This window comes from Sorex araneus, chromosome 3 (genome assembly GCF_027595985.1).
Source record: "Sorex araneus isolate mSorAra2 chromosome 3, mSorAra2.pri, whole genome shotgun sequence".
Taxonomy (NCBI): Eukaryota; Metazoa; Chordata; class Mammalia; order Eulipotyphla; family Soricidae; genus Sorex; species Sorex araneus.
Genome location: NC_073304.1, coordinates 24358008 through 24383403, shown reverse-complemented (window position 1 = coordinate 24383403; position 25396 = coordinate 24358008). Strand labels below are relative to the sequence as shown.

The 25396-nt window shown below is 57.2% G+C and overlaps 1 protein-coding gene across 3 annotated transcripts in view; it reads left to right on the top strand.

Annotated features, from left to right (window-relative positions):
* The window catches only part of CIPC (CLOCK interacting pacemaker), an 80929-nt gene extending 61302 nt beyond the window's left edge, over window positions 1-19627 (top strand). For 2 of the 3 annotated variants that reach the window (XM_055133387.1, XM_004610281.2), the window contains exons 2-4: window positions 7223-7408; window positions 11499-11668; window positions 15833-19627. In XM_055133387.1, coding sequence (XP_054989362.1) covers window positions 7273-7408; window positions 11499-11668; window positions 15833-16735 — 1209 coding nt within the window. In that variant the 5' untranslated portion in view covers window positions 7223-7272 and the 3' untranslated portion in view covers window positions 16736-19627. Of the gene's footprint in view, window positions 1-3838; window positions 3861-7222; window positions 7409-11498; window positions 11669-15832 lie in introns of those variants that run through there. The other variant, XM_055133388.1, reaches the window with a different exon arrangement.
* The last annotated feature ends 5769 nt before the right edge of the window (window positions 19628-25396 follow it).

Here is a 25396-nt window from a genome sequence, read left to right as displayed (position 1 = left end):
GGTCGCGGGGGACGCCGCCCGGGGCCCGTGGGGGGCCAGGCCGCTGATCTCGCCCTCCGCGGGGGCACAGAGCCCGGAGGCCTGCTGTCCGCGATCAGAGGGGCAAGGGGTAGATAGGTGAGTGGGCTCAGGAGCAACTGGGGACCCCCCCCCACCCCGTGCGCGGCCACGGCCTCCGGGCCGGCGTGACCCCGGCGCCCGCCCCGTCCTGTCCTGGGCGCGGGCGCAGGTGTGCCGGCTTGCCCTGAGACGACCTGTCACCCACTCTGCTGGCTCCATTTACCCCCACCCCCGGGTGTCAGGCGAGGTGCCCGGGGCCGCGGAGGTGGGGGGGGGGGGGAGAAGAAGGTTGGCAGCCACCAAGGCAGAAGTGAGTGGGGGTGGATGGAGGCCTCGGCCCCCATCCCGGTGCAGGGCCCAGGCCACAGCCAGGCGCCCTGGGGTTGCCCAAGCCCTGGCAGCTAGCTGGGCTGGCTTGCTCGGGCGTGGGGCCCGTAAAGGCTGGTGGCACGCCAGTCCCGACGCGGTCCCCGGGGGCCCGCTCAGTGGGGCCTGCTGCGCAGCCAGGCCGCCTGGCACAGATGCCGCGTGGGCTGGTGAGAACGGGGAGGTGGGTGCTGTGCCCGCGCTGGGGATTCGAGAAAGTTCTCTTACTTAGCTCTTCGGAAGAGGGGTGCTTTGGGGCGCTGGGGGTGAGCCATACCTGGTTCCACACGGAGCACACACTTTGTGGACAGGCGGATGGGTTTGCAGCCAAGTTGGAGAATGGAAGAGGAGGGTTGGGGGAAGACGCACGCTCGGAGGGTTTCTTTTCCTCTCTGTTCACATACAGACGTTGCCCCAGCAGGGCGGCCTGCATAGCACATCCAAGGAAGATGACTGCAGAGAAACCCTAGACGTGTAGGATTTATAGAGTTCTGCAAAGATGCAGTTTTGGAATATTGCCACGTATGGATAGGAGGAGGTGAATCTACAATGTCCATTAATAGAATTCAGTAATTTATTATTCTGAGAGTAGTTGTGGCCTTGTTCCTAATTTATTGTGGCCTGTGTTGCTTTCTTGTATTTTAGTCCCTGGCAGGGCTTTTACCCTTCACACCTCTGACCGCGCAATCATGTTCTACCTGTGACGCAATTGAAGAGAACTTGACCTCAGGAAAGTTGCCAGATGTCTATAAAAAAAAAGAAATCTGAGAACAGCATTTCAGATCCTTTCCTTGTAAGCCTTGGGTCGCCTTTTTATCCTAAGCCCGAAGGCTTCACAGACATTGTTGGTGGATTAGACTGGCCTTTAATCTGGTTGGTGGATTTATCCCTTATCTTAGAGATAACTATTTCCGGCAGGAGACCAGACCTGGAAATTAGATCTTGAGGTTGACGGTGATGTTTGGAAATGCAGAATCTTGACCTTGGGCCAGGGATATCGCTGAGAGGGCTGGGGCACATGCGTGGTGTGCTCGGAGCCCTGAATTTGACCCCTGGCACTTGCTGTCCACCAAAGCATCACTTGGAATAGCCCTGATGGCCTCCAACACTGCTGAGGAGACCCTCCCCCAACCCCCCTAAACAGTTTCAAGCTGTTTACGGTATTTCACTGTGACCAACATGGACAGAAAGCTGGTTGGAATTTATTACTCTGTGAAGTATATTTTATATACCATTGGGGGTTGAGGTTGTAGAGGTGATAAAAACATCAGCCCTTCAGGTTAAGGAGATAAGTAATTAGACTCATGTAAGAAGTGCAGACGTAGAAGAACCAAATGAGGAGCAAAGTTAGTATTTTATCTAATATCAGTTATGTAAACTGATTTATTTATACTTGGTTTGGGGGCCACATCCAGAAGTGTTGGGGGCTACTTCTGGCTCAGTGCTGGGCAGTTACTCCTGGCAGTGCTCAGGAGTCATGCGGAGCCAGGGATTGATTCTGGTGCTCCCGTGTGCAACTATCTCACTAATTATCACTTAAATATGTCTGTTGTATCACTGTCCATTAGGCATTACAGTATACACTTTCCGGGAACCTTCTGAACAATGTGCTACATACGCTTATAAGAAGCCCATTCAAGGGGCCAGGAGATAGTACAATAGGGTGTATGTCTAGCATGTATCCAAACCGGGTTCCATCCATGGGCGTCATATCATCCCCTGAGCATCCCTGGGTTCAGCCTGGAAACCCTTGAGCACTGCCAGGGTGTCCTGGGTGTCCTTTGCACCGTGGTACCTAAGTATCACCACACCCATGGGCCCTTACATTGAACTGCAGGCTCAGTTGCTTGAGAATTAGCAGTGTTTCCTCCTGAGCACTGCTTGGGAGCACCCACCCCCCACCCCCAAATAAGCTCATTCAGGGGAACTTAGTTGTGTCCTCTCAATGCATGTAGGAGGGGAAGGGTTGGAAACTGTTTGTAAAGCAGCATTAGTGATTTCCAGTGTCGGGAAGTAGAGGCGGCACAGTGGGTCAGAGCTTAGCGGTTTGTTTTCTTTTGTTCTGTTTGGGGGCCATACTCAGTGAAGCTCAGGGCTTATTCAGGGATCAGTCCCGATGGGCCCAGGGGACCATATATGATGCCAAGGATTAAAGCCAGGTCGGTCGTGGGAGGCGAGTACTCTCCCTGCTATACTCGTGCTCCAGCCCCATAATGGCCACTTTTAATCCCTAATCAGTGTCTTACCCTCCCCCTTCCTTGCCGCTGTGCAATAATGGCGGTGGAGGAGATAACTAGAGGTCTTCAGATGGGGCTGGAGAGTGGGCAGTCACTGCCTCTGGGAGGGGGTAGGGTCTGTGTTTTGTGCCTAAAGTGAGCCCCCTGCCCAGGGAAGAGAGGGCAGTCTAGATTTTACTCTCCCTCCTACTTGAACTTCTCTGGGACACCAAGGTATCTGCTGTTAAAGTGAACCCCCCCCCCCCCAGGCCAGAGCCATAGTACAGCAGGTAAGGCGACATATGCCTAGCACGCTGCCCACCCGGCTTCCATCCCTGTCATCCTAATAGTCCCCAAGGACTGCCAGGAGTAATCCCTGAGCACTGCTGGGTCTGGCCCCCCCCAACCAAAATAAATAAAGGTTTAGGGTATTTCAGTGACTTTTAGAAATTAAAATAACAACACCAGATTGGGGCTGTAGCTCAGTGGTGAACACGTGGCTTGCCTGTGCCTGAGCTCTGGCCCTGTCATGGCAAAAAGTATAATTATAACAGAGAACTTAGGGGCTTTCGTATTTTCAGTCGTCCCAGAGCTGTCAGTTTACCATAGAAGAGCAGATCACGCGTGCTCTTTGTTTCCAACTGCTTCCGGTGACCCAGGATCGGAAAAGGAGAAATTTATCATGTTCTCCTTTGGACCAGTTCGTCACTGTTTCAGTGTTTGATCCTGCAGACCCTCAGTGAGCCAGGATACAGCCCTGGGTATCTTCTGTGGCAAGACCGGCTCTGTAGTCTTCTCTTCTTGCAAGGATTGTGGGAGACTCAATTGGGACTCACGCCTTGTCTAAAAGACCGGTGAAGTAATCCACCTTTAGGGGATCCAGTGAAACTTGGCCACTTTCTTATTTAGTTGTAACTAACCAGACAGCTCAGGTGCTGCTTCCTCATGGAAAGGACCAGAAATTTGCCAGTAACCAGTCACTTCCTCAGGCTACCTCTGCTCTTATTTCAAGGGAATGTAACTGTGCACATTTGTTGGGTGTCACACAAAAGGATTCTGATTTAGTTAGAATTTTATTGTACATCTTAATCTTTTTTTTTTTTTTTTTGCCTTTTGGGTCACACCCGGCCATGCACAGAGGTTACTCCTGGCTCTGCACTCAAGAATTACTCCTGGAGGTGCTCGGGGACATTGTGGGATTCTGGGAATCAAACCCGGGTCAGCTGCGTGCAAGGCAAATGTCCTACCTGCTGTGCTATTGCTCCAGCCCCCCCCATATCTTAATCTTGTCTGTGCTGCCAAACTCCTGTGGCGCTGTCGCTGTGGCTTAGTGCTGGCCAGCACGTCAGGGCACCATCCTTGAGATAGCACTCCAACACGTGACCCGCCTCGGGGTGCCTGGGGGGATGGGAAAGTAAAGGTTGTCCCCCCCGCATGAGTTAGTCATGGGCCAGAGGAGCTGTGGAATGGTATTTTAAGTGCCACTGGGGCTGGGGAGATGGCTGCACAGGCTGGAACGCATCCTTTGCATGAGGGAGCCTGAGGTTCATTCTTTGACACACTGTGGATCCCAGCGCAACCCCGCGTGTTCCCCGCTATCCCCATGCGGTCCGTCCCAGTCTCAGCCAGCGCCCCGGGGAGTCTGCTGTGCTCTCTACGAGCGCGTGAGCAGGCGGTGGCGTCTGTGTCTTCTGTTTCATGTTTGAACCCTCCTCTGCTTCAGCGGCGGGTGGTGATCACCAGTTCCCGTACTAGCAGGAGCGAACCGCTCAGGGTGTCCCAGCCCTAGCGCTCCTTGGCAGGAGTTCCCGAGTCCCTCCCTTCAGTGGGCTGGGACTAAACGACTTGTCTTACACGGTGACTTGCTCAGTCAAAACACCCCTGAGTGGCTCATGTCTAGACAGTGGAAATGGATTTTTCTCCCGGTGCTTCCGAGGCTGGACGTCCGAGATGGGGGCTCTCGAGCAAGATCAGGACAAGATCCGGCCTGTCCCAGTGGGCTGGGGCACTTAGTCCTGGTGAAGGGCTGGTGCCGCCCATTATTAGTCTTCTCCTTGCGGGCTCCCCTCTTGGGGGTGGGGTTTTCAGCACGTGCAGCCAGGGGACCCGACATCCAGACTGTAGTGTCGCTAGCCCCCCTCTGTCCCTTCAGTGCCCAGGACTCCTCCAGCTGTCCTCTCGTGGCCCTGCCTTTGGACTCAGTTCTCCCCTCTGCTGCCCCCTGATGCTCAGTTTGTCTCGTATTTTGCGCCCTGTGCCTTCTTCTGGCTCTGCCCCCCACCTGTGTGCGTGGGGGGCAGATTGAGGTTTCTCCTGCCTGGTGCCTAGCAGCCTCCGCCCCTCCCACAGGGACGCCCCGCAGCCATCTCTGCGTACAGGGCCACCCAGAGCCTTCCCCTCCGGGCGGGTATGTCCCTTGGCCCTCCTCCTCGGTGCCACCCCGGACCGCCTGTACACCTCGGCGGGAGTCTCGCCATCCCCCTGCTCTGCCTCGGCCCACTCTCGTCTCAGCTCTGCATCTGGAAAGCTTGAAAGCAGAGTGACCGGTCCCCCGTCGGACTGGAGTTCTTCCCTGGCTTCCTGTTGCTCTGAACCTAAGTCTTCACAGCTGGGGCTCTGCCAGGGACAGGCCTGGCCCCGTGCGCCCCTCTGACACCCTGTGGCCCACCCCCTCCCAGCATGGGCGCTGGCCCGGCTGGCCTTGCTGCTCTGTGGATGCCCCTGCTGCCCTTCACCCCACCTGACCACACCTCCCCAGCTCCCCGGCCATCCCCTGCTGCCCGGCTAATTCCTCTCAAGTCTGGCCCAATTGGAGGCTCTCCCGGGCCTTGTCTGCCCTCCCTGTCAGAGCCCTGGGCTCCTCTGCACTCTGGGCACAGCCCCAGGGAGGTCCGCAGCCGCTGTCTTTTCGCTTCCCCTCCAGCCTGTTTGGAGCGCAGCGCCTGTTCGGCGGCTGCTTGCTGAATGCTGCCCTCCTCACTTTCTGAGCAGTCAAACATTCCCCCCGCCTTGCTGCTGTGCGGGTGGGACCCCTCTGTTCCCTAGGTAGCTCTCAGGGGTCCCCTTTCATTCCAGTTGTCCTGCTCCCACCCACGCCCACGTCCTGGTGGTTCTCCCCGTCTCCCTGTGGCATGGTGCTCACGTGTGCTCGCCCTCCTGGCCTCAGTGCTCACCATCTTCTGTTGTGGTGCTCACCGAGCTCACACGTTTGTCGCGGTGCTCACAGTCCTGGCGGTGGACCAGTGACTGGGGGGCTCTGTTGCACGGCCCCGGGCAGGGGCGGCAGAGCCTCGGGAACGTGCTTGGTGTGTGTGGGCTGCGTGCCTGGCCTGCCTTTTGCTAGGCAGGTGCCTTTAAGGCTGAGTCATCCCAGGCCCGACAAGTATTTTTAAATGGCTGAACGTAACTGCTCTGAGCCCCGCCGCCTCCTCCCGAGCAGCGGGGGGCCTAAGTGAGGTGCCGCTTATAAAGGTGGGGCCTTTCATAAGTTCGGCGCCCTCTTCTGTATGATCTTATTTGTGCAGAAAAGGGCTTTTTTTTTCCCAGTTTCATTTCATTATTTTTTTTTTTTTATAGCAGCAAGCGCCTCCAGGGCTTGTTTTCACCGGGCTCAGTGTGCCCGCCAGAGCCTGAGAGGATGAGCGCCCGCCCCTGCAGCTGGGGCTGGGGCGTGGGCCTGGCTGACCTCCCTCCTCTGGAGGGGGGAGGGGCGCCCCTTACAGTTCCAGCCCGCGGGATAAGCGGGCCTTTGTTAGCAGGTTACAAAGTTGCCTCTGGAAGCCAGCTCTCGGCCTGCTCTGGGTCCGGGACTCTGCTGCCTGGGTCCTGGGGAGGGGCTGGGGGGCTGGGTGTGAGGCCTCCTCTCTGCTACAGAGTGGCAGAACCTGGGGGGCGACTGAGGAGGGGGGCTGAGGCAGGGGGGCTTGAGGCAGAGGGCGACCGAGGCAAAAGAGGTGGGGGCCTGAGGCGGGGGGATCTGAGGGGGGTCAGGGGCCTGAGGCAGGGGGATCTGAGGGGAGTGGGGGGGGCTGAGGCAGAGGCAATGAGGGGGCCTGAGGCAGTGGGGGGCATGAGGCAGTGGGGCCTGAGGGGGGACCTGAGGCAGAAACAGTGGGGGGGCCTGAGGCAGTGGGGGCCTGAGGGGGGCCTGAGGCAGAGACTGGGGGGCCTGAGGCAATGGGGACCTGAGGCAGTGGGGTCCTAAGGGGGGCCTGAGGCAGAGACAGTGGGGGGGCCTTAGGCAGAGACAGTGGGGGGGCCTGAGGCAGAGACAGTGGGGGGGCCTGAGGCAGAGACAGTGGGGGGGCCTGAGGCAGAGACAGTGGGGGGGCCTTAGGCAGTGGGGACCTGAGGGGGGGCCTGAGGCAGAGACAGTGGGGGGGGCTGAGGCAGCAGGGACCTGAGGCAGTGCTAATTGCCTGCTGAGGCAGGGACCCGAGGAAGCGGGACCTGAGGCAGTGGGGGCTGGAGGGGGTCCTGAGGCGGTGGGGCCTGGCTATCGGGTTCTTGCCTCACTTTCGCTCTGTTGGGGGCCCTGGTGTCTCCGTGCAGGTGGTGACTTCCGTGATTGTCTCTCACAGGGCAGGCCCCAGGCGAAGGGGACTCATGAGTCTACGTGCAGCCCAGTAACATGGAGAGGAGACCTCCCCCCAGAGAGAGCCCCCGAAGACTCTCGGCCAAACCCAGCAAAGGCACCGAGATGAAAAAAGGCGCGCGCCAGCTCGGCGGGGCGGCGGCGGAGTCCGATAAGGACTCGGGATTTTCAGGTTAAAAATACCTTCACCCTCTTACGTGGTCGTGACGTGGCTGGCCCGGGGGAAGGGGGCTGGCGTGAGATGAGGAGGGACCGCTCCCCCGGCTAGGACTAGCTTGTCTCTGCAGAGGCGGGTGCCAGGGTCCCTAAGTGAGGTACCCGGCTCCCCTCTCCTGGGGGCTTGGCTCGAGGTCGGGAGTTTCAGGGCTCTGAAGTGTGATTTCTAACCCTTGCAGGTGGTTTACAGGGAACGGGGGAGTCTAAGTGCCTGACTCTCTTGTCTTAGCTCCTGTTTCACAGGGACGGTCACTTGCAGCTATGTGTAGCCATGTCCACTGCGAGTCACCATGTAACAAATCCCACCAGACCTTTTTCGCTCAGAAAGTCCTTAGGCTGTCACAGCCCCTTCCCCTGCGAGCTGTTGTCTACACTTCATCTTTGGAAGAGGAAGGCGGGGTCCAGTTCCAAACTTGAACTTCAGTTAGAGCCCAGAGAGTCGATCCTTGTCCTGTCCTTGTCCTGCCCTGGACGAACCAGCCAGGGGCTCAGAGCAGGTTTTTTTAGAGTTTCTACATCCCAGGCTCTGAGGCTCTAGTGTAAACATTTGGGGCCTGGAGAGAGAAGAGGGGGTGACACCTGGGGGTTCTGACCCCGTGGGTCTCCTGGAGGGCGAAGCTCTCCCAGAGGCCTGAGTGACAGGACCCCCTAGACTCCTCTAGAGGTGAGTTGCCGGGGTCCAGCCTCGCAGAGACCTTAGTAACTGCAGTCGGGAAGGCAGCTATGAGGAAACTGGATTCTGTTGCCCTTAGACGGTGTGTTTTCTCAGGCATGTGCATGAGAAGCCAGATTATAAATAGACTGTAGTTGAGAGAGCAGCGGAGTTCTGCGGCCCTGGGGTTAGAGCAAGGTCAGCCTGAGCAAGGGGGATGGGAGGCAGGAAACTCACCCTTGAACTCTTTCTCCTCTCTCTCTCTCTCTCTCTCTCTCTCTCTCTCTCTCTCTCTCTCTCTCTTCTCTCTCTCTCCCTCTTGGTTTTTGGGCCACACCCAGAGGTGCTCAGGGGTTACTCCTGACTCTGCATTCAAGGGTCATTCCTGTTGGGGGGGCGGGGGGCACCGTGTGTGTTGCCAGCGATGGAACTCGGGTCTGCCGTGTGCACGGCAAGTGTCCCACCCACTCTGCTCCCACTCTGGCCCGAGGGTAAAGAACGGACCAAAGTACGAGACATTTATTGCGCACATTCCAGGAGGGCAGAGGGCGAGACCGAACAGTGTGCGGAGGTGGGCTGAGGCGTTACCTCGGAGCAGAGGGTGGTGTCTGGAGCCTGCCGGAGGAGCCGCAGCCACGCAGCCTCAGCCTGATTTCCATTCGATTACAGCCTGTTTCCCTGACGGGCTTTTCCACTGTAGGCAGTGTTCCCACCAGTGGCAAGATGTTCTGAGAACGGGATGTGCCTGTGGTCAGCCGTCTGTACCATTGTGCTCTCGGTATTGTTTTGTAACCCGCAGCACTTTGCACAGATGGGCCTTGCCTTCAAGGCCCGGGCCGAGAAAGTCATAAGCACAAATTAAAACAGTGATACAATCCCACCATTCTTTGAGCATTTTTTTAGTGACTCGTCCCTCCCTCCCAGCTCCCCAGTGCTTAGCCCAGGGGCCACAGGGGCTATTCTGGGGAGCAGCTCTGTGCCAGAGACTAAACTTAGGGCCTCACATATGCCAGGCATGTGCTCCACCACCTGAGCCGTCTGCCCCCGCCCGCTCCGTGTGCATTGTGTTCCCGACAGCCTTCCATGGGAAGCACTTTCCCTCCTCCACCCCCTCTCTGGGGTGTCTCTGGGGTTTCATGGAATCCTTTTGTGTAGCTTGTCAGTCCTCTCTCTCTCTCTCTCTCTCTCTCTCTCTCTCTCTCTCTCTCTCTCTGTCTCTCTCTTTCCCTCTCTCTCTCTTTATTTATTTTTCCTTCCTTCCTTCCTTCCTTCCTTCCTTCCTTCCTTCCTTCCTTCCTTCCTTCCTTCCTTCCTTCCTTCCTTCCTCCCTTCCTCCCTCCCTCCCTCCCTCCCTTCCTTCCTCTCTCTTTCTTGGTGCTGTGATTGCTTCCGACCTTCGCTGTGGGAAGCCCCTCTGGGTCTCCTGTGTCCTCGTGGTGCCCATCTGGGTGTGAGCACACCTCTGCCTTCTGGTGCCCACACTTACCTCCTTCCACCCAGAGACTTCAGCTGGCCGCTTCCCGGCTTGCTTTTGGGCAGAATGACATTTCGAGACCCAAGTTCCAGACCCCCCAGGATTGTGCCTGGAGAGTGGCGCGTACTCTGTGAGCCTGGGGGGTGGGAGGGGAAACAAGTCAGTCTATTCCCACTCGCTCTGTGGCTGACGATTGGAAGATACTCCTCAGTGGAGTCAGGGAGGCCACCTCCGGAGCCACTGAGCTTAGCGCCATCTCACTCCTTCTAAACTGATAAACAGGCAAACAGAGAACAGGGGGTGGGGCCAGGAGAGATGATATAGAGGTGAAGGCACTTGCCGTGTGCAAGGCTGACCCCAGTTCCACCCCCAGCATCAGATACGGTTCCCCAAGCACTGCCGGGAGTGACCCCTGAGCACAGAGCCAGGAGTTAGCTCTGAGTTACATCAGTTTCCCCCCAACTCCAAAAGAAACAAACAACAGCCCACAAAAGACAGGACTGGAGAGAGAGTATAGTGCATGAGTTGTTAGCCTTGCACTCAGCCGACTTTTTAAAAAAATAGAAGGAACCAAGATCCAGGTGAAGGTATGCACCGAGTCCTTTATTTGTGGCCTTATAGTTTTCTCGGTGGCTACATTCTGCACTGCTCAGTGGGCCACTCCTGGCTCCATGCCCGAGAGACTGTGCGGGGCTGGGAGTGGAACCCAGACTCGCACACAGAGAAGCCCGCACGCCAGCCCTTTGAGCATCTCCCTGCCCCCACTTAATTATTCTTAACTGGAGGTGCACAGTTGGACTCTTTGTGTGCTTTGTGGAAATATACCTGCCCGCACACCAGGTGAATCAATCCCATAGACTGAGGGGAGAGCGCTGACATTTTTAATTTCTAAAAAGCATCCCTGGAGACCCTGATTAAATGCAAGTGTTGACAGCTGCTCTCATTTAAATTACAGTCACATTCCTGTTCTGCCTCATCCCGATTACTCGGAGATTCTTGAGCATTTAGGGTATTCCCTGGCTCCCCAACTGCAGGACTGCAACAGTCTCTTGGTTTCCTCACACCAGCAGCTAATTAAATGCTTTGTGTACTGATTGCACGTCGGGCAACCTTATTTTCTTTGCCTGGAGAGTGTCTTCCTATCGCCCTTCCAGCAGGATCCCCAGGGGGCACACTCAGCCTGCATTTGGACCCCAACAAAGGAAGTATTTAATCGGATGGAGGGAGAGGACAAAGAGAGACTCAGGCCACACAGTAGCTTTGACGGGCTGTCTAGACTTCTTAGCAGTCAAGTTACGAAGGTGCACACTCAACTTCATGCAGGAGCTACAGAGGGCCCCCTGCACAGCAGTTTCAGTTCTCCACTTGGACCTCTGCAGCCTGCGGTCCTGCCCCAGGCCGCGCACACACTCCCCTCTCTGTCAGCACAGAACCTTGGAAGTCGTAGACTCGGGACCCAGAGACAGCTCAGAGAACTAGAACACACACCTGGCAGGCGGAGATTCCAAGTTCCTGCACCCTGCTGCGAATGACACCCCCCCCCCCCGGACTCTCAGAGCACTGCTTGGGAGTCTTCCCCTAAGCCCCCTAAATAAAAAACAATGACCTTACTTTGAAGCCTTGACCCATTTCTCTGTAGACTGGGGTGACTTCTTTGACATGGACGCCGGCTCGTGCCAGTCGTTGTCTGTGGTGGGAAGGAAGTCCACTGCCCAGGGCAGTAATTCTTAATCTTTTGGAGAGTGAGGAGTGGTCTTGGATCCCACTGAGAAGCTAGGGAAGGCTTCAGACGCTTAGAAAAGCTCATAAGGAAAATATCCCTCTCCGAGGTCCGCCCCACTCCCGGGGCCCCTGGCGGCCTGGGTCAGAGCTGCTAGCCCGGAGCCCGCGTGAATGAACTGCCCGCTCTCTCCCCGCCAGATGGGAGCTCAGAATGCCTGAGCTCGGCCGAGCAGATGGAGTCCGAGGACATGCTGAGCGCCTTCGGCTGGGGCCGCGAAGACCGTCCGCGGCCCAACTCCAAGACCGCGGGCAGTGTCTTCCCGACGCTGCCGCCCATGGTCGTCATGAAGAACGTGCTGGTCAAGCAGGTGAGGAAGCGCAGCACCCCCGGAGTGCCAGGACGCGGTTCACAGCACCTGATGTGTCTGTCTGTCTGGGCTTCCAGGCCTCCTAACCACCCCTGGAACACAGCAGTGTACACTTTGGGATTTTTTTTGGTGGGGGAAGGGGGCTGGGGGTTGTGTTGTTTGGGGCCACACCTGGCGGTGCTCGGGAGCCACTCCTGGCACTGCTCCTGGTGGACTGGAGGAGGTGCTGCAGCTGGAACCCGGGTCAGCTGTGTGTGAGTTTTGTTTGTGGGGTCACGCCTAATGGTGCCTGGAGGTCAGGAGAAAGAAGGGGGAGATTTTGGATTCCGGCGCTGTGCTCAGGGGTTGATCCTGGTAGTGTCCAAGGGACCCTGCATGCCAGATACAAACCTGAGCCTCCTGCGTACAAGGCCTGCGTTCAGCCTGTTGAGCGCTCTCTCCAGGGCCCGCTGTGTGTACTTCTGTCCTGCGGAGAGGCTGTGTCCTTGCAGTTAATGACTGTGTCTTAAGGAGGATTGTAAGAATTATAACCTGTGTTCCCATTTTCCGGACAGGAAGATTGTCTGATCCCTTTAGCCCTTGTTTATCAGAAGGACCTTGGGGCAGGTGTGAGGGAGCCCAGCTTCTTCAAACAGTCTTATCCATGGCAGAATTTAGGGTAGAAACAGGAATTTCAGATTTGCATTGCCCTGGCTAGTTAGGAACGTAGGGTGTTTGTGTTTGAGAAGCAGGTGGTTTCCTGTCTTTCGTGCTCCTTCTAAGCATCTTCTCAGTAACAAGTGGGGCCCTGCTGGCAGTGAGGAAGCAGCTCGCTGGCTTGGCTTTGGGACTACATGCCACAGTGGTGGGGTGTGGAGCCTGGGGGTCCCCAGCAGTCCCTGCACTGCTGCCCTGGGCGTGTGGCCCCAGGCCCAGAAGGCAGCGCCTTGGTTTCCAGCCTAGGTACCAGCAGAGTCTACACAGCCCTGCTCTAGATTTGGAAAATGTCCCATTCTAGTCTTACTGCCCAACCACGCGTATTTCGTGATGGACGTCTCAGTGTGAAAGAAAGAAGATCAGAAATCTCAGCGAAGCCCCGGTGTTTAAAAGAAAGAACTAAGTCCTAGGAGTGCGCTTAAATTAGCATGGTCATGTAGGTAGGGCCGGTGGCGTTGAGCCCAGAGACCTGTACCCCCCTGCTCTGCACTACAGCAGGTCCACTCCGTGTGGTCCAGTGATGAGGCTGTGTGAAGGAAGGGAAACAGGATATCAGAAATTGGCCTGTTGTTGTTGCCCTTCCCACCTTCCCTGGAGCCTGGCTGAGGCGTGACAGGAACCTGGTAATGTCTTAACTATCACCTAGCCTCTTCCAGGGAACACGAGCTGAGTTTCGAGTAGGCAGCCTGGTGAGGAAAAAGGAGGGGAAGATCTTTGGTTGGCAGGCCACGTCTCTGCTGCAGGCTCAATCCCCTTGGCTGAAACAAAGAGATTCAGTACATGGACTGGAACCCCAGTGAGATTTCCCGGGGTTCCTAGCGCCCTGCCATCAGACTTTCCGTGTCTCCCTCTCTGGCTCTCGGGTCACTGGCTCACGGGTGGCTGCGTTTGTGTGGCTGCGTTTGTTTTTTCTGTCTCCCGGGCGAGGCTGGCAGCTGCACAGGACAGGCACAGTTGCCCTGGGTGGCTGAGTGAGGAGGCTTTTCCCACCCAGCTGCATTCTCCCCACAAAGACCTGCTGGAATTGGCACAGTCCGGCATTAGACTAATGATTCAACTAAGGGATCTTTGCCTCCTGGTTCTTGCCCTTCTTGTGACTCCCCTTCCCAGCTTTTCTCCTTTAGGGGGCTGGCTCCCGTTCTAAGGCTAGATTGGGACTTGCACCGGTTCCCTGCCAGGGGCTCGGTTTCCTCCTGGGCAACGTTAAGGTGTGAGGTGTAATGATTCTCAGGCCCGTCTAGGTCTCCGATCTTGTTCTTCGTTCCCTCTGGTGCGTTCAGCGTGAGTACTGCTCTGAAATCGAATCATTCCAACAGCACGCTTCAGTCTCTCCTCAGGCAGTGGGTACGGAGCAGCACTGGCAGAGCGGCGAGAGGAGTTCTCTCAGGGAAGCAGTGAAGTCAATGCTTTTTTCCTTTCTTTCTTCTTTCTTTTAGATCCTTTTGCCTTACAGGGTATAGGTCAACCCGTAGAGTATGATATTTGGGGCTGACTGGGGACTCTGCTTCTGGGTGAGCTGGACTAGGCTGAGCTCACCTTGGAAGGGTCTAGTGCTGGGTCTTCTGAGAAGAAGGCCTAGCATTGCTTGCTTACGTGCACCCCAGGATTGGTTGGAGAGCAGGAGGGTTTGAGATGGATTTTGCAGGTCAGCTTTTGCACAGGAGACAGCCTGTAGTTGGCCTGAAGACCCCGCCAGGCCAGTGCACCCAGGGGAAGTCAGCCCAGGGCTTTCCACAGATGCATCAGCGACCCCCCTCCCCAGCCAGGAGCCCCCACCAGCCGCCTGCTGCCTCCCGCACGTACATGCTTGTCTTTGGAGCCAGGTGGAACAGGACTGGCTCCTAAACAGTGGGGACGGTGGCCATACTCATCTTTCCTGGACCCCACCCAAGACAGTGCCTTAACTAAAATGAAGATGGGCCAGAGCACTTGCTCACAGGCTGAGGTCATGCTCCCTTAACAGGAGGCCATTCTGGCACCACATGGTCCCCTGAACACTTCTGGGATCCACCTTCATTAATAGAACTGGAAGTAGCACCCAGCAACACTGGGCTCATACACACACACACACACACACACATACACATACGTATACATATAATATATATATATGTATATGTATGTATATGTGTGTATATATGTGAAAGAACAAAGAGAAAGAAATGGAGACAAACTAAACAGTGTCACTGGATGGCTCTGACAGAAAGCAGAGCTGCCAGTGGTTAGCATGGGTCTTCGTGTCCCTTGGGAAGGAACCCTGGCTCCACCCATTTCTTTGTCACCCGGAGACTTATAATAAATCATTTCACCTCTCTACACGTTTCCTGTTTATAAAAGGAAATAAGCACTGCCCAGGATTGTTGAGGAGACTGCCTCGTAAAACACCGCCCTGGTGTTGGCCCTGGGTAAAAGCACTGAGTCACTGAGTCATTTGCCGAGTGTCACAACCTTAATGCCAGAGCCTGTGGCCTACTGGTAGCGTGGAGCTTTTGGTTTGTTTTGGCTTGGGTTTGGGGGCCACTCCTGATGGTGCACCTAGCTCTGTGCTTGGGTTACTCCTGGTGGGGCTTGGGTTAGCCACATGGAAGTCAAGTGCCTTCACCCCTGCACTACCATGGTCTGAGCTTGTCACCTTTTGTTTTGTTCTTTTTGTTTTTTGTTTTTTTTTGTTTTATTTTATTTTAATTTATTTTCTTTGAGGATTATATCCAGTGGTGCTCAGGGCTTTCTCCTGTCTCTTCATTCAGGGATCACTCCTGGTAGTGCTTGGGGGACCATCTGGGGTGCTGGGCATGGAACCTAGGTCAGCCGTGTGTGAGGTGAACGGCTCGACTTGCTGTACTGTCACTCTGGCCCAGCGTGTAACTTTACTTATTTTTTGCTTTTTGGGTCATACCCGGGATGCACAGGGGTTACTCCTGGCTCATACACTCAGGAATTACTCCTGGTGGTGCTCTGGGGACCATTTGGGATGCTGGGGATCGAACCCGAGTTGGCCGCGTGCAAAGCCATGCCCTACCTGCTGTGCTATCACTCCAGCCCAGCGTGTAAGTTTTTAATCAGAAATTGTCTTCCAGTGAGCGAGGTGCTGGAGGCAGCTAAGGGGAGAGCCTTGGATGCTGAGGCCCACTCACAGATCTGAGGCTCGCCTTTCAGCGCCTGACAGGAAATCGTACCTGCGGGAGTGCCCTTACCTCAGGGTGACCGTCATGGAAGAACCCTGCTACTGTTTCTTCTTAGGGCTGCCACTTACAATTTTCAAAGGGATTTTCCAGGATGGGGGAGGGCCAGGTCTGATCCCTGGGAGCAGTGGGCGACCCACACACTATCGGGTGTGACCCCCTACCGAAGAAAACACAGGTGTTTTCTCCAGCACAGTGCTATGCCGAGTCTCCGGCCAGGAAAACCCCTCTCTGCCCCCTCCCCGAGCACTGACAGGTCGTGTGCCGCTCTCTCTCGCCTGTCCAGGGCAGCAGCTCCTCCCAGCTCCAGTCATGGACGGTCCAGCCTTCCTTCGAAGTCATCTCCGCCCAGCCGCAGCTGCTCCTCCTCCACCCCCCTGTCCCGTCTCCCGTCAGCCCGTGCCATGCAGGGGAGAAAAAGCTGGACTCCAGGAACTACTTGCCCATTCTCAATTCTTACGCCAAAATCGCCCCACACCCGGGTAAAAGGGGCCTCTCGCTGGGCCCCGAAGAGAGAGGAGACAGTGGGGTGCCGAAGAAGCTCTGCACGGAGAGACTGGGGGCGCCAAGCTCGTCTCCCAGCGAGCCCAGCAAGACCGGCGCTGTGCCCTCCAGCACCCCGGCTCCCGCCACCCCCGGCGCCAAGCTTGCTGAGGACCCCACCCCGCAGGGCGTGCCCGCCCCGGTGGCAGGCGGGAGTCCCCAGACTCTGCAGCCCGTGTCCAGCAGCCACGTGGCCAAAGCTCCCAGCCTGACCTTCGCCTCCCCCGCCAGCCCCGTCTGCGCGTCCGACAGCACGCTGCACGGGCGCGAGAGCAGCTCGCCGCTCTCCCCGCTCTCGGCCGCCTACAGCTCCCCGCTCTGGGCCGCCGAGCACCTGTGCCGCAGCCCCGACAGCTTCGCCGAGCAGAGGCAGAGCCGGCACCGGCGCTTCCAGAACACCCTGGTGGTGCTGCACAGGTCCGGGCTGCTGGAGATCACGCTCAAGACCAAGGAGCTGATCCGGCAGAACCAGGCGACGCAGCTGGAGCTGGAGCAGCTGAAGGAGCAGACCCAGCTGCTGCTCGAGGCCGCCAAGGGCAGGGCCCCCCAGGCCTGGGCCAAGCTGCAGGCGTCCCTGATGGCGGGCCCGGGCCGCGGCGGCAGTGGCAGCGGCCTGGACGCCTTCTCCAGCCACCCAGACCTGTAAGGGCCGGAGCCCAGGCTGCCTTCCACCCACTTGACGGTTCTCTCGAGCCCCGACTGTTCTCTCACTCCCGTTTCCCAGAGCTGCGCCCTCAGACCGACCGGGGTCAGCACACTGCTCAGTGTTGGCCTGTGGTCTCTGCACAGCTCACGGGTGTCTCCGTGTCCTCGCCTCCTTGCCCTCAGCCCCCAGGCCCTGGGGCGGGTCGCAGGCCAGAGCAGCAGAGGGGGCCGTGTTGGACTCTTCTCGCTGCCGCCCCTCTCTACTGCACTCTCTCGCCGTGATCCCAAGGGCAGTGACACCCAGGAGCACCCAGAGTGACACCTGGCCACCGGGCATCTTCAGAAAAGTAAGAGGAGGTGTGTTAGGGTGTGCCACCCCTGCCACGGGTGGACCCTAAAATGCTTTGAGCACAGGTAGGGATCAGGCACTTAATCGCTTAAGGCTTCGTTTTCTTAAACTTGAAAGTCCAAGGGCTAGGGCAGTGCCATTTAACTGTCCCGTTCCCCTTCACTCCCGCGGGGAGGCAGTGTCCGCAGCGTGAGGAATGCAGGTGGGTTGATCCTGTGGGATCCGAGCTGCCTGGACCCGGAGAAAGTAAGAGTGGGCAGCATCTGTCAGTAGGAGCCTGGAGATTCTGGCGATCCCGCTCTTCGCTCTCATTAAGTGGTGTGTCCAGTGTTGTGGCTGAGACCCTTTGTGTTTGTTCTGTTTTCTTTCGGTTTTGTTTTGGGGCCACACCTGGCGGGGCTCAGAGGTCATTTCTGGCGCTGCACTCAGGGGACCGTATGGGATGCTGGGGATCAAAGTGTGCAAGGCTACCGTACTCCACTGTACTATCTCTCTGGCCCGAGATTGAGCACCTTGAGGAGCAGGTCCTGGTTTCTGATAGTGCCGCCACCCTCCGCTGCCCCTGCCCGCCTCCCCTTCCTTTTCTCAAAGAGGAAACGAGTAATTAGGCTTGGTAAACTCCGACTCAAACTCATCCTGAGACCATGACGTAGAAGTCCCAAAGAATTTGGAAAACCTTTATTTTCCTTTCACATCTGCTTTTTTGTTGATCCTCCCCCCCCCCGCCCCCTCAGGGACAGAGCTCACTGGGAGGCCATCTTCTGTGTTTCTAGGGGTCCTGGGATGTGGGCGACAAAGCATGGGAAGAGACGGCCCGAGTAACACACCCCCTCTCAGCGTCATTCTTTACAATGAACTGGGTTTTTGAGTAGTAACGCTTCAGACTTTTTAGTCCTCAGAAAATTCCATCCTCTGGGCAGGAGCAATGGGACAGTGGGTAGGGCATTTGCCTTACATGTGGCAGACATAGGTTTGATCCCTGGCATCTCATATGGTCCCCAGAGCACTGCCAGGAGTAATTCCTGAACTCAGAGCCAGGATTAACACTGTGTGTTCCAACACATGCGTGCACACACACACACACACACACACACACACACACACACACACAAATTCCATCCACTTGAAAATACAAGTTACCTTTAATAAGAGATTTTGTGTGAACAACTTCATCATTCTTGCAAGGAAAATTTTCTTTGCTACAAGAAGAAGGCCAGAAGCTAACGCTCATTAATTAGAGTTACTAGGCATTTCAGATTCTTGGGGCCAGAGCAGTAGTAGTACAGGTAGCTAGGGACTTGCCTTGTTCTGCTGACCTGAGTTTGATCACTGGCACACCATATGATCCCCAGATCCCCAAGTACAGAGCCAGGAGTAACCCCTGCGCGCCGCCAGATGTGACCCAGCCTCCTGCCATCCCCACCCCAAATTCTAACGTGCTTTTAAACCCAAGGCAGTGAGTTGCCTACTTTTTTTGTTCTCAAACCCGCCTGATTTAGATAGGGAGGATTTATTTAGTCATTTGGGAAAAATCTCTGGAGTCTTGGGGATTATCTTTTGGCATTTGCTTTCTGAGTTTCAGAAATCAGCAAATGCAGACTTAAAGCAGACTCAGCTCCTTTTAATTGTTTTCTCTTGGCCCACAACCCCCGGATCTGTGTGATACTCCAGCCGCTCTGCCCCGTGCCGCCTCCTGGACATAGTGTGTCAGAGTAGGACGGGTGCGACCGGAAGAGTCACGTGCTTACTCCAGACTCGCGTGCCTCAGAACCCAGCACACTTCCGAGAGCCGCCTGATCCCACTGGATCCCACGGTGGCCTCCTGGCCTCCTCTTTGTGGAAGAGGGCTTGAGTGGCCTCTCCCGGGGTGGGGGTCAAAGGGGAGCACCTTCCATCAGGGACCAGGCAAAAGTGGCCGGACGTCCCTGTTCTGCAAACCTGGTGCTGACAGGCTCTGAGGCCTCAGAGCACAGAACCACTCCCCTTCCCCCCCAACCAGGGACTCTGTAAGCCAGGGGGCCACGCGGGAGCCGTGCCGTGGAAGGAGATGGCCTCTGAGGCAGCCAGCTCACAAGCAGAGGAACCACAGCGTTGACCAGAAAGCTCCCCGTTGGTGGCCACGGTCTCAGCGGTGCCTGATTCAGCTGGTGTGGCTTCCGCAGCCACGCGCCTCTTTCCGGATCAGGAGAAGCCCTTTCTGACTCAGAGCGACCCTCCAGAGAACTTTCGGCAGATCTGGTGGGCGGCCTTGGAACACACCTAGGAAACGCTGCCGACTAGTGACGGGAAGGGGGCTAGTGACGTTTGTAATTAATCCCTCTCCCGCTCCTTACTGACTACAGTACTGTTTGATTGGACTGATTCTTTCCGCGGAGCAGTAGCTCTTGTGCATATATCAAAGTGGTTTTTCTTTTTCCCAGCTATGAATTCTTTATGATAAGAGATTTATTTACCAAATGTGAGTTCTTTTGAGGAAGTTTGAAGTTTTGTAGACACGGACTGTGAAATGTCAGAGAAAAATAAAGAATCACTTACTTGACGACAGTTGGGCTCTCAGGCTTGGTCACTCTTTTGCGTTTCAAGCCTGTGTCCCGGGGTTGCTGGGCAAGTGGGCATAGACGTCTGCCTGGTCCCAGCTGACTGCAAGTCTGTTGCTTGAGTTTACGCCCCTGTGGGCTTAAGAGGGAAAATGGTGGGTCCGTGTTCCCAGAACCGTAGGGGTTTGTGCTGGGGAGCTGGGGAGCTGGGGAGGAGAGAGGGCTGGGGGTCTCATGAGTGTCTCCCGCTCAGCAACTGGGACAGGCAGCATGGGTCCGGGCACCAGCTACAGCCAGGCGCTGTATTTGATCTCGCTGCCCCTTTGCCCGGCCTCTCTCCTCTCTCAGTCTTGGTCCTTTGTGCTTGGCCCTTCCGTGTCAGGGTCCTCCTAGTGCCTGTCAGTGGGGACATGTGGTGCCCCCCCTAGGTCCCCTCCCGAGTTCTGAGACCCTGGAACTTTCCTAAAAGTCCGGAGGTTTGTTGACATCCAACGCTTCGGGCATGTTCCCGCCCCACCCCGTTTCCAAGTGCATGTCTCAGCATCCAGCTCCGAGGCCACGGACTCGCCACTGGAAGCCAGAGAGGCGGGGGCGGGGGCAGAGGAGCGGCCGGCCTGAAGGGGAGCCCTGCTTCCCAGAGGCGGGACCGGAGACACCCCAGGGCGTACTGAGTGACCGCCCCAAAGCTAAGGGGAGCCGGGGTTAGGTGGTGGGCCCCAGGCTCCGCGTGCCTCCCACCTGTGGAAGACTCGCTACCTTGGACGCCTGGCCAGTCAGTGCCCGGCGTCGCTGGCAGATCTGAGAGCAGCCCACCCCTGTGTGCCTGGCGGCTAGCTGGCGCCCCCAGCCTAGGGGGAACGCCAGGGAACCCGGCTCCCACCTTGAATGCGCTCCAGGGGGGGCCCGGGACTAGGGCTTTACCCCAGGGGGCTCACGAGGTGGGTTCCTACTGGCTTCATTGTCCATGTGGGGGCCACACGCTGCCGTGCTTGGGACTCTTCCTGGCTCGGTGCAGAGTCCAGCCACGCTGAGGTCCAACCTTGGGGTGTCCGGTGTGAAAGCCTGCACGCGGGGCCCCTGAGCCTCTCCTCTGGCCCCGGGGAGGACACAGGGGCCCGTCTGTGTCGACTCGGCTTTTCTCCTGAGGGCCTGCTGGCAGCTGCCCAGGGCTCACCACCCCCGTGGCACCAGCAAAGCCTTCCTGGCCCCGCAGGGGAAGTTTGTGGCTGAAGCCCAGTCAGCTTTTCCCAGCCCGCAGACGGGCCCTGGCTCTTCTCCGCCCTCAAGGAGGAAGTTGCCCTGGGACGTTGGTGAGCGTGTCTGCCCACTTGGCTTTCCTTCCAGTTTTCCACACCCACAACCCGCCGGGGCAGCGGTGCCCGGCCTGCCCGCCTGGGAGACGCTCTGACTACAGCCCCCTGTGCCCACACCCGAGAGGCGCCCCAAGCAGAGATGGGCCTGGCCGGCTCAGTGTGACCTCAGCGTGCATGTGGGACCCTGGGCGGGTGCGAGGAGAGGATGTCCCCAGGGTGCTGTTCGTGCACTTCTCCGCGGTGGACCGCCCGTCCCTGCCCCTCGAAGACGTCCATGTATGTGCGGGGTTGACTGGACTCTCCCGCCAACGCCCAGTTCAAGTGCAGGAGCGATAGGACAGTGGGGAGGGCGTTTGCTTTGCACACAGCCGACCCGGGTTCAATCCCCGGCATCCCGTATGTTCCCCTGAGCACCGCCAGGAGTGATTACTGAGTGCAGAGCCAGGAGTAACCCCTGAGCATCAATCACCGGGTATGACCCCAAGAGCCTAAACAAATAAATACATTTTAAAAAAATAAAAAAGACTGTCTTCCTGGGAGGAGCCCACATGGGGGCCTTTCTCTCCCGCTCCCCCTCCCTCCTCAGGACACGTGGCCCTCCGTGCTCCCTCTGAAGCATGGTTATGCAAGGCGTTCATGCGTGTTGAAAGAACAGCCTGTGGGGTTCCTGCCTGAAATCGCAGCAGCTGGAGGAGACGCGCTGAGAGAAAGAAGAGCCTGTGGAGCGCCGAGTTAGCGCAGCGAGTGGGTGGAAGCCGTGAGGGAAGCCAGGCAGGGAAACGGCCAGCGGCAGCCCGCGTGAGGGAGGCGAGGGAGCCAGAGCCGAGGCTGCCCCAGGACGCCCGGGACTGTCTCAGGGTGTGGGGGCCTGGGCAGAAGGAGCCCGGGCTCTCCTGGATGTCTCTAGAGGAGAGACGCTCACAGAGTGTCCCAGTATCTCCGTCCCCTCACCAGTGTGCATTTCTCACCACCAGTGACCCGTGTCCCCAGTATCCCTCCCGCCACTTTCCCTCTCTCTTTCTCTCTCCCACTCTCTCTCTTCTCTCTCTCTTTCTTCTCTCTCTCCCTCTCTCTCCTCTCTCCCTCTCCTCTTCCTCTTTCTCTCCTCTCTCTTCCCCTCCCTTTCCTCTCTCCCTCTCTCATCTCTCTCTCCCCTCTTCTCTCTCCCTCTCTCTTTCCCTCTCTCTCCCTCTTTCTCTCCTCTCTCTTTCCCTATCTCTCTTCTCTCTCCCTCTCTTCTCTCTCTCTCCTCCCCCCCCACCCCGTCTCTTCTTTTGGGCATTATGGTTTGCAATACAGATACTGAAAGGTTATCAGGTATATCCCTTTACCTACTTTCAACACTCCGTTCTTTTCCAAAGTGATCATTTCCAACTATTATTGTCATAGTGGTCCTCTCTCTACCCTAACTACCTTTCATGCCACACTCTTCTCTCTCCCTCACCCTCGAGTGCACATACGCATGCGCGCGCACACACACATACACATACACACACATGTACACACACCTGTGGCAAGCTTCCAGCCATTAGCCAGTCCTCCTGATCTATGTCTTCCCTAGCCCTGAATATCATAGTTTTTTTGTTTTTTTTTAAATTATATCCCACAGGTGAATGCAGAGAGCAGCGGTGCAGCCTTGACCCTGCGCCCTCTGTGGATAGATAAACTGCCCCAAAGGCAGCAGAGGGCAGGGAAACGGTGCCTCCAAAAGAGTTGGCCCTGAACAGGCCCTGAGACCTGTTTATTTATTTACTCATTTTTGGTGTGGGGGCCACGCTCCGTGCTTACTCCTGGTTCTGCACATTCAGGGGTCACTCCTGGTGGGCCTTGGGGGACAGATGGGGTGCCAAGGGTCATACCCAGGTGGACCGCGTGCAGGGCAAGCGCCCTCCCTCCCGTACGGTCTCTCTGGCCTCTGCAATGCAGTGACGCCTGTTCCCTAGACCTGGTTCTGACTCCTGCCCTGTCCGCCCACGGGTCTCTGGGCTTCCTGCTCACTCACAGGTGCTCAGGAAAGGCGAAGCACATAGGGGCAGGCCCGGGCCTGCGGCCACGGTGACAGTGAGAGCGCAGGGCCAGCCAGAGCCCAGCGTCCCCAGCGGTGCTGGCACTCGGAATAGCTTTAGGGGTGTCTCAGTCAAGCAAGTAAAGCTTTCAGCCTCGAAGTATTTCCCAAGTCCCACAGACTGCAGAGCCGAGAAGCCACAGGGTCCTGTACGGATGAGTGAGCGTGGGCCAGGCCACTCACATCCACTTTTATAGAGATGCAACGTGTGTGTGTGTATGTGTGTATGTGTGTGCATGTGTGTGTGCATGTGCGTATGTGTGTGCCTGTGTGTATGTGTGTGTGCATGTGTGTGTGCCTGTGTGTATGTGTGTGTGCATGTGCGTATGTGTGTATGTGTGTGTATGTGTGTGTGCATGTGCGTATGTGTGTGCCTGTGTGTATGTGTGTGTGCATGTGCATGTGTGTGTGCCTGTGTGTATGTGTGTGTGCATGTGCGTATGTGTGTGCCTGTGTGTGTATGTGTGTGTATGTGTGTGTGCATGTGCGTATGTGTGAGTGCATGTGCGTATGTGTGTATGTGTGTGTGCATGTGCATGTGTGTGCCTGTGTGTATGTGTATATGTGTGTATGTGTGTGTGCGTGTGCATGTGTGTGCCTCTGTGTGTGCCTGTGTGTGTATGTGTATGTGTGTGTATGTGTATGTGTGTGTATGTGTGTGCGTGTGTGTATGTGTATGTATGTGTTCGTGTGTGTATGTGTGTGTGCGTGTGCATGTGTGTGCCTCTGTGTGTGCCTGTGTGTGTATGTGTATGTGTGTGTATGTGTATGTGTGTGCGTGTGTGTATGTGTATGTATGTGTTCGTGTGTGTATGTGTGTGTGCGTATGTGTGTGTGTGTGTGCGTGTGTGTGTGTATGTGTGTGTTTGGGGACCCCCCACCCGGCAGTGCTAGGGGACCAGTCCAGGTGGTGTTTGCGGGCCGTGCCTAAGCAAGCACCTTCGTCTCTGAGCTGCCGCCCCGGCCCATCCCTGGTGCTCTTATTTCCAAGACGAGTGTGTCGACAACCTGCGGCTTCAGCCCCTTGGATGTGGGCACGAGTCTGAGTCAGCCGAGAAGTGGAGGCGGCACCGTGTGTGACTAAGCGGAGTTCACCCCTGCAGCCAAGCTCCCCGGGAGAGGCTTCTCGAGGGGGGCTGCGCTGCTCGCTGACTCGCCTGCAGGCTGCTGAGCCCCTTCCATGTCTCCAGGTATGGGCCCCTCAAGTGTGCGACGGCAAGCCCCTCGTTAGCCTCCTCCCGCCCCAGCCCTGCCATGCCCAGTGTTCCCAGAGCCCAGGGCTGATGCCTGACACCAGTGCCCACCTACACACACAGATACAGGCGCGCGCGCACACACACACACACACACACCAGTGCCCACCTACACACACAGATACACGCGGACACGCACACACACACACACACACACACCAGTGCCCACCTACACACACACACACACACACACACACTGGGGAAAGGAGGCCCCAGGAATGGTTGTGGGAGTTCTCCGAGGCCAGAGAACTCCGGGAGGTGAGCCTGGAGACTGTAGAGGGAGGCACTGAGATAAACTGGGTGAGGGCCCCGGAGAAGCCCCGCAAAGAGCCGGCAGGAAGCAGTTTTGCATCAGGTCGGTGTCTGTCTTTGAAGCAGGAGAGTGACAGGGCCTTGTTTGCGAGGTGAATACCCTAAAAGATGGTTTTGGGGCCAGAGAGAGAGTCCAGCGGGGAGGGCGCTCTCCTTGCACGCAGCTGACCCGGGAGGGATCCCGGGCAACCCACACGGCCCGCCGAGCACCGCCAGAAGTTCCTGAGTGCAGAGTCCGGAGTCACCCCTGAGCCTTGCCAGGTGCGGCCCCAAACACACATCAAGGACGGTTTCGCCATAGTTGTGTTGTGGCCTGTCCCACGGGCCCTCGCCAGGGCTGCTGGGTCTCCACGAGAGGGGAGACTCACTGGGGTGAGCCCTGTGCCAGGGGGAGTGGCCCGGGGTCCAAGGCCGGGTTCCCTTACTCTCAGGCAGGAGCCGCCTCGGCCGTGGCCTGCCCAGCCGGCCTCACCGCCGGGGTGTGGAGCTCTGAGGGATCAGTACTGTCAGCCCCACCCTCTGGGCCTCTGGTTTCTGGGACAATCCTCCACACCCATGCGGTGCTGCCCCCTCCCGCCCAGCTCTGCAGAGTCCCCCCCTACCCCCCGCCCTCCCTCTGTCAGGCTCTGGGGACAGGCTCCCTCCACCCATCAGTGTTGTTTGGTTGACGTTTGTCCTGCTCACACCCAGCGGTGCTCAGGGCTTAGGACTCCTGGCTCTGTGCTCAGGGATCACTCCCGGAGGGACTCTGGGGACCAGACGGGGTGCTGGGGATTTAAGGCAGAGTGTTGGTGAAGCAAGCGTCCTGAGCCCTGCGCTGCCTCGCCAGCTCC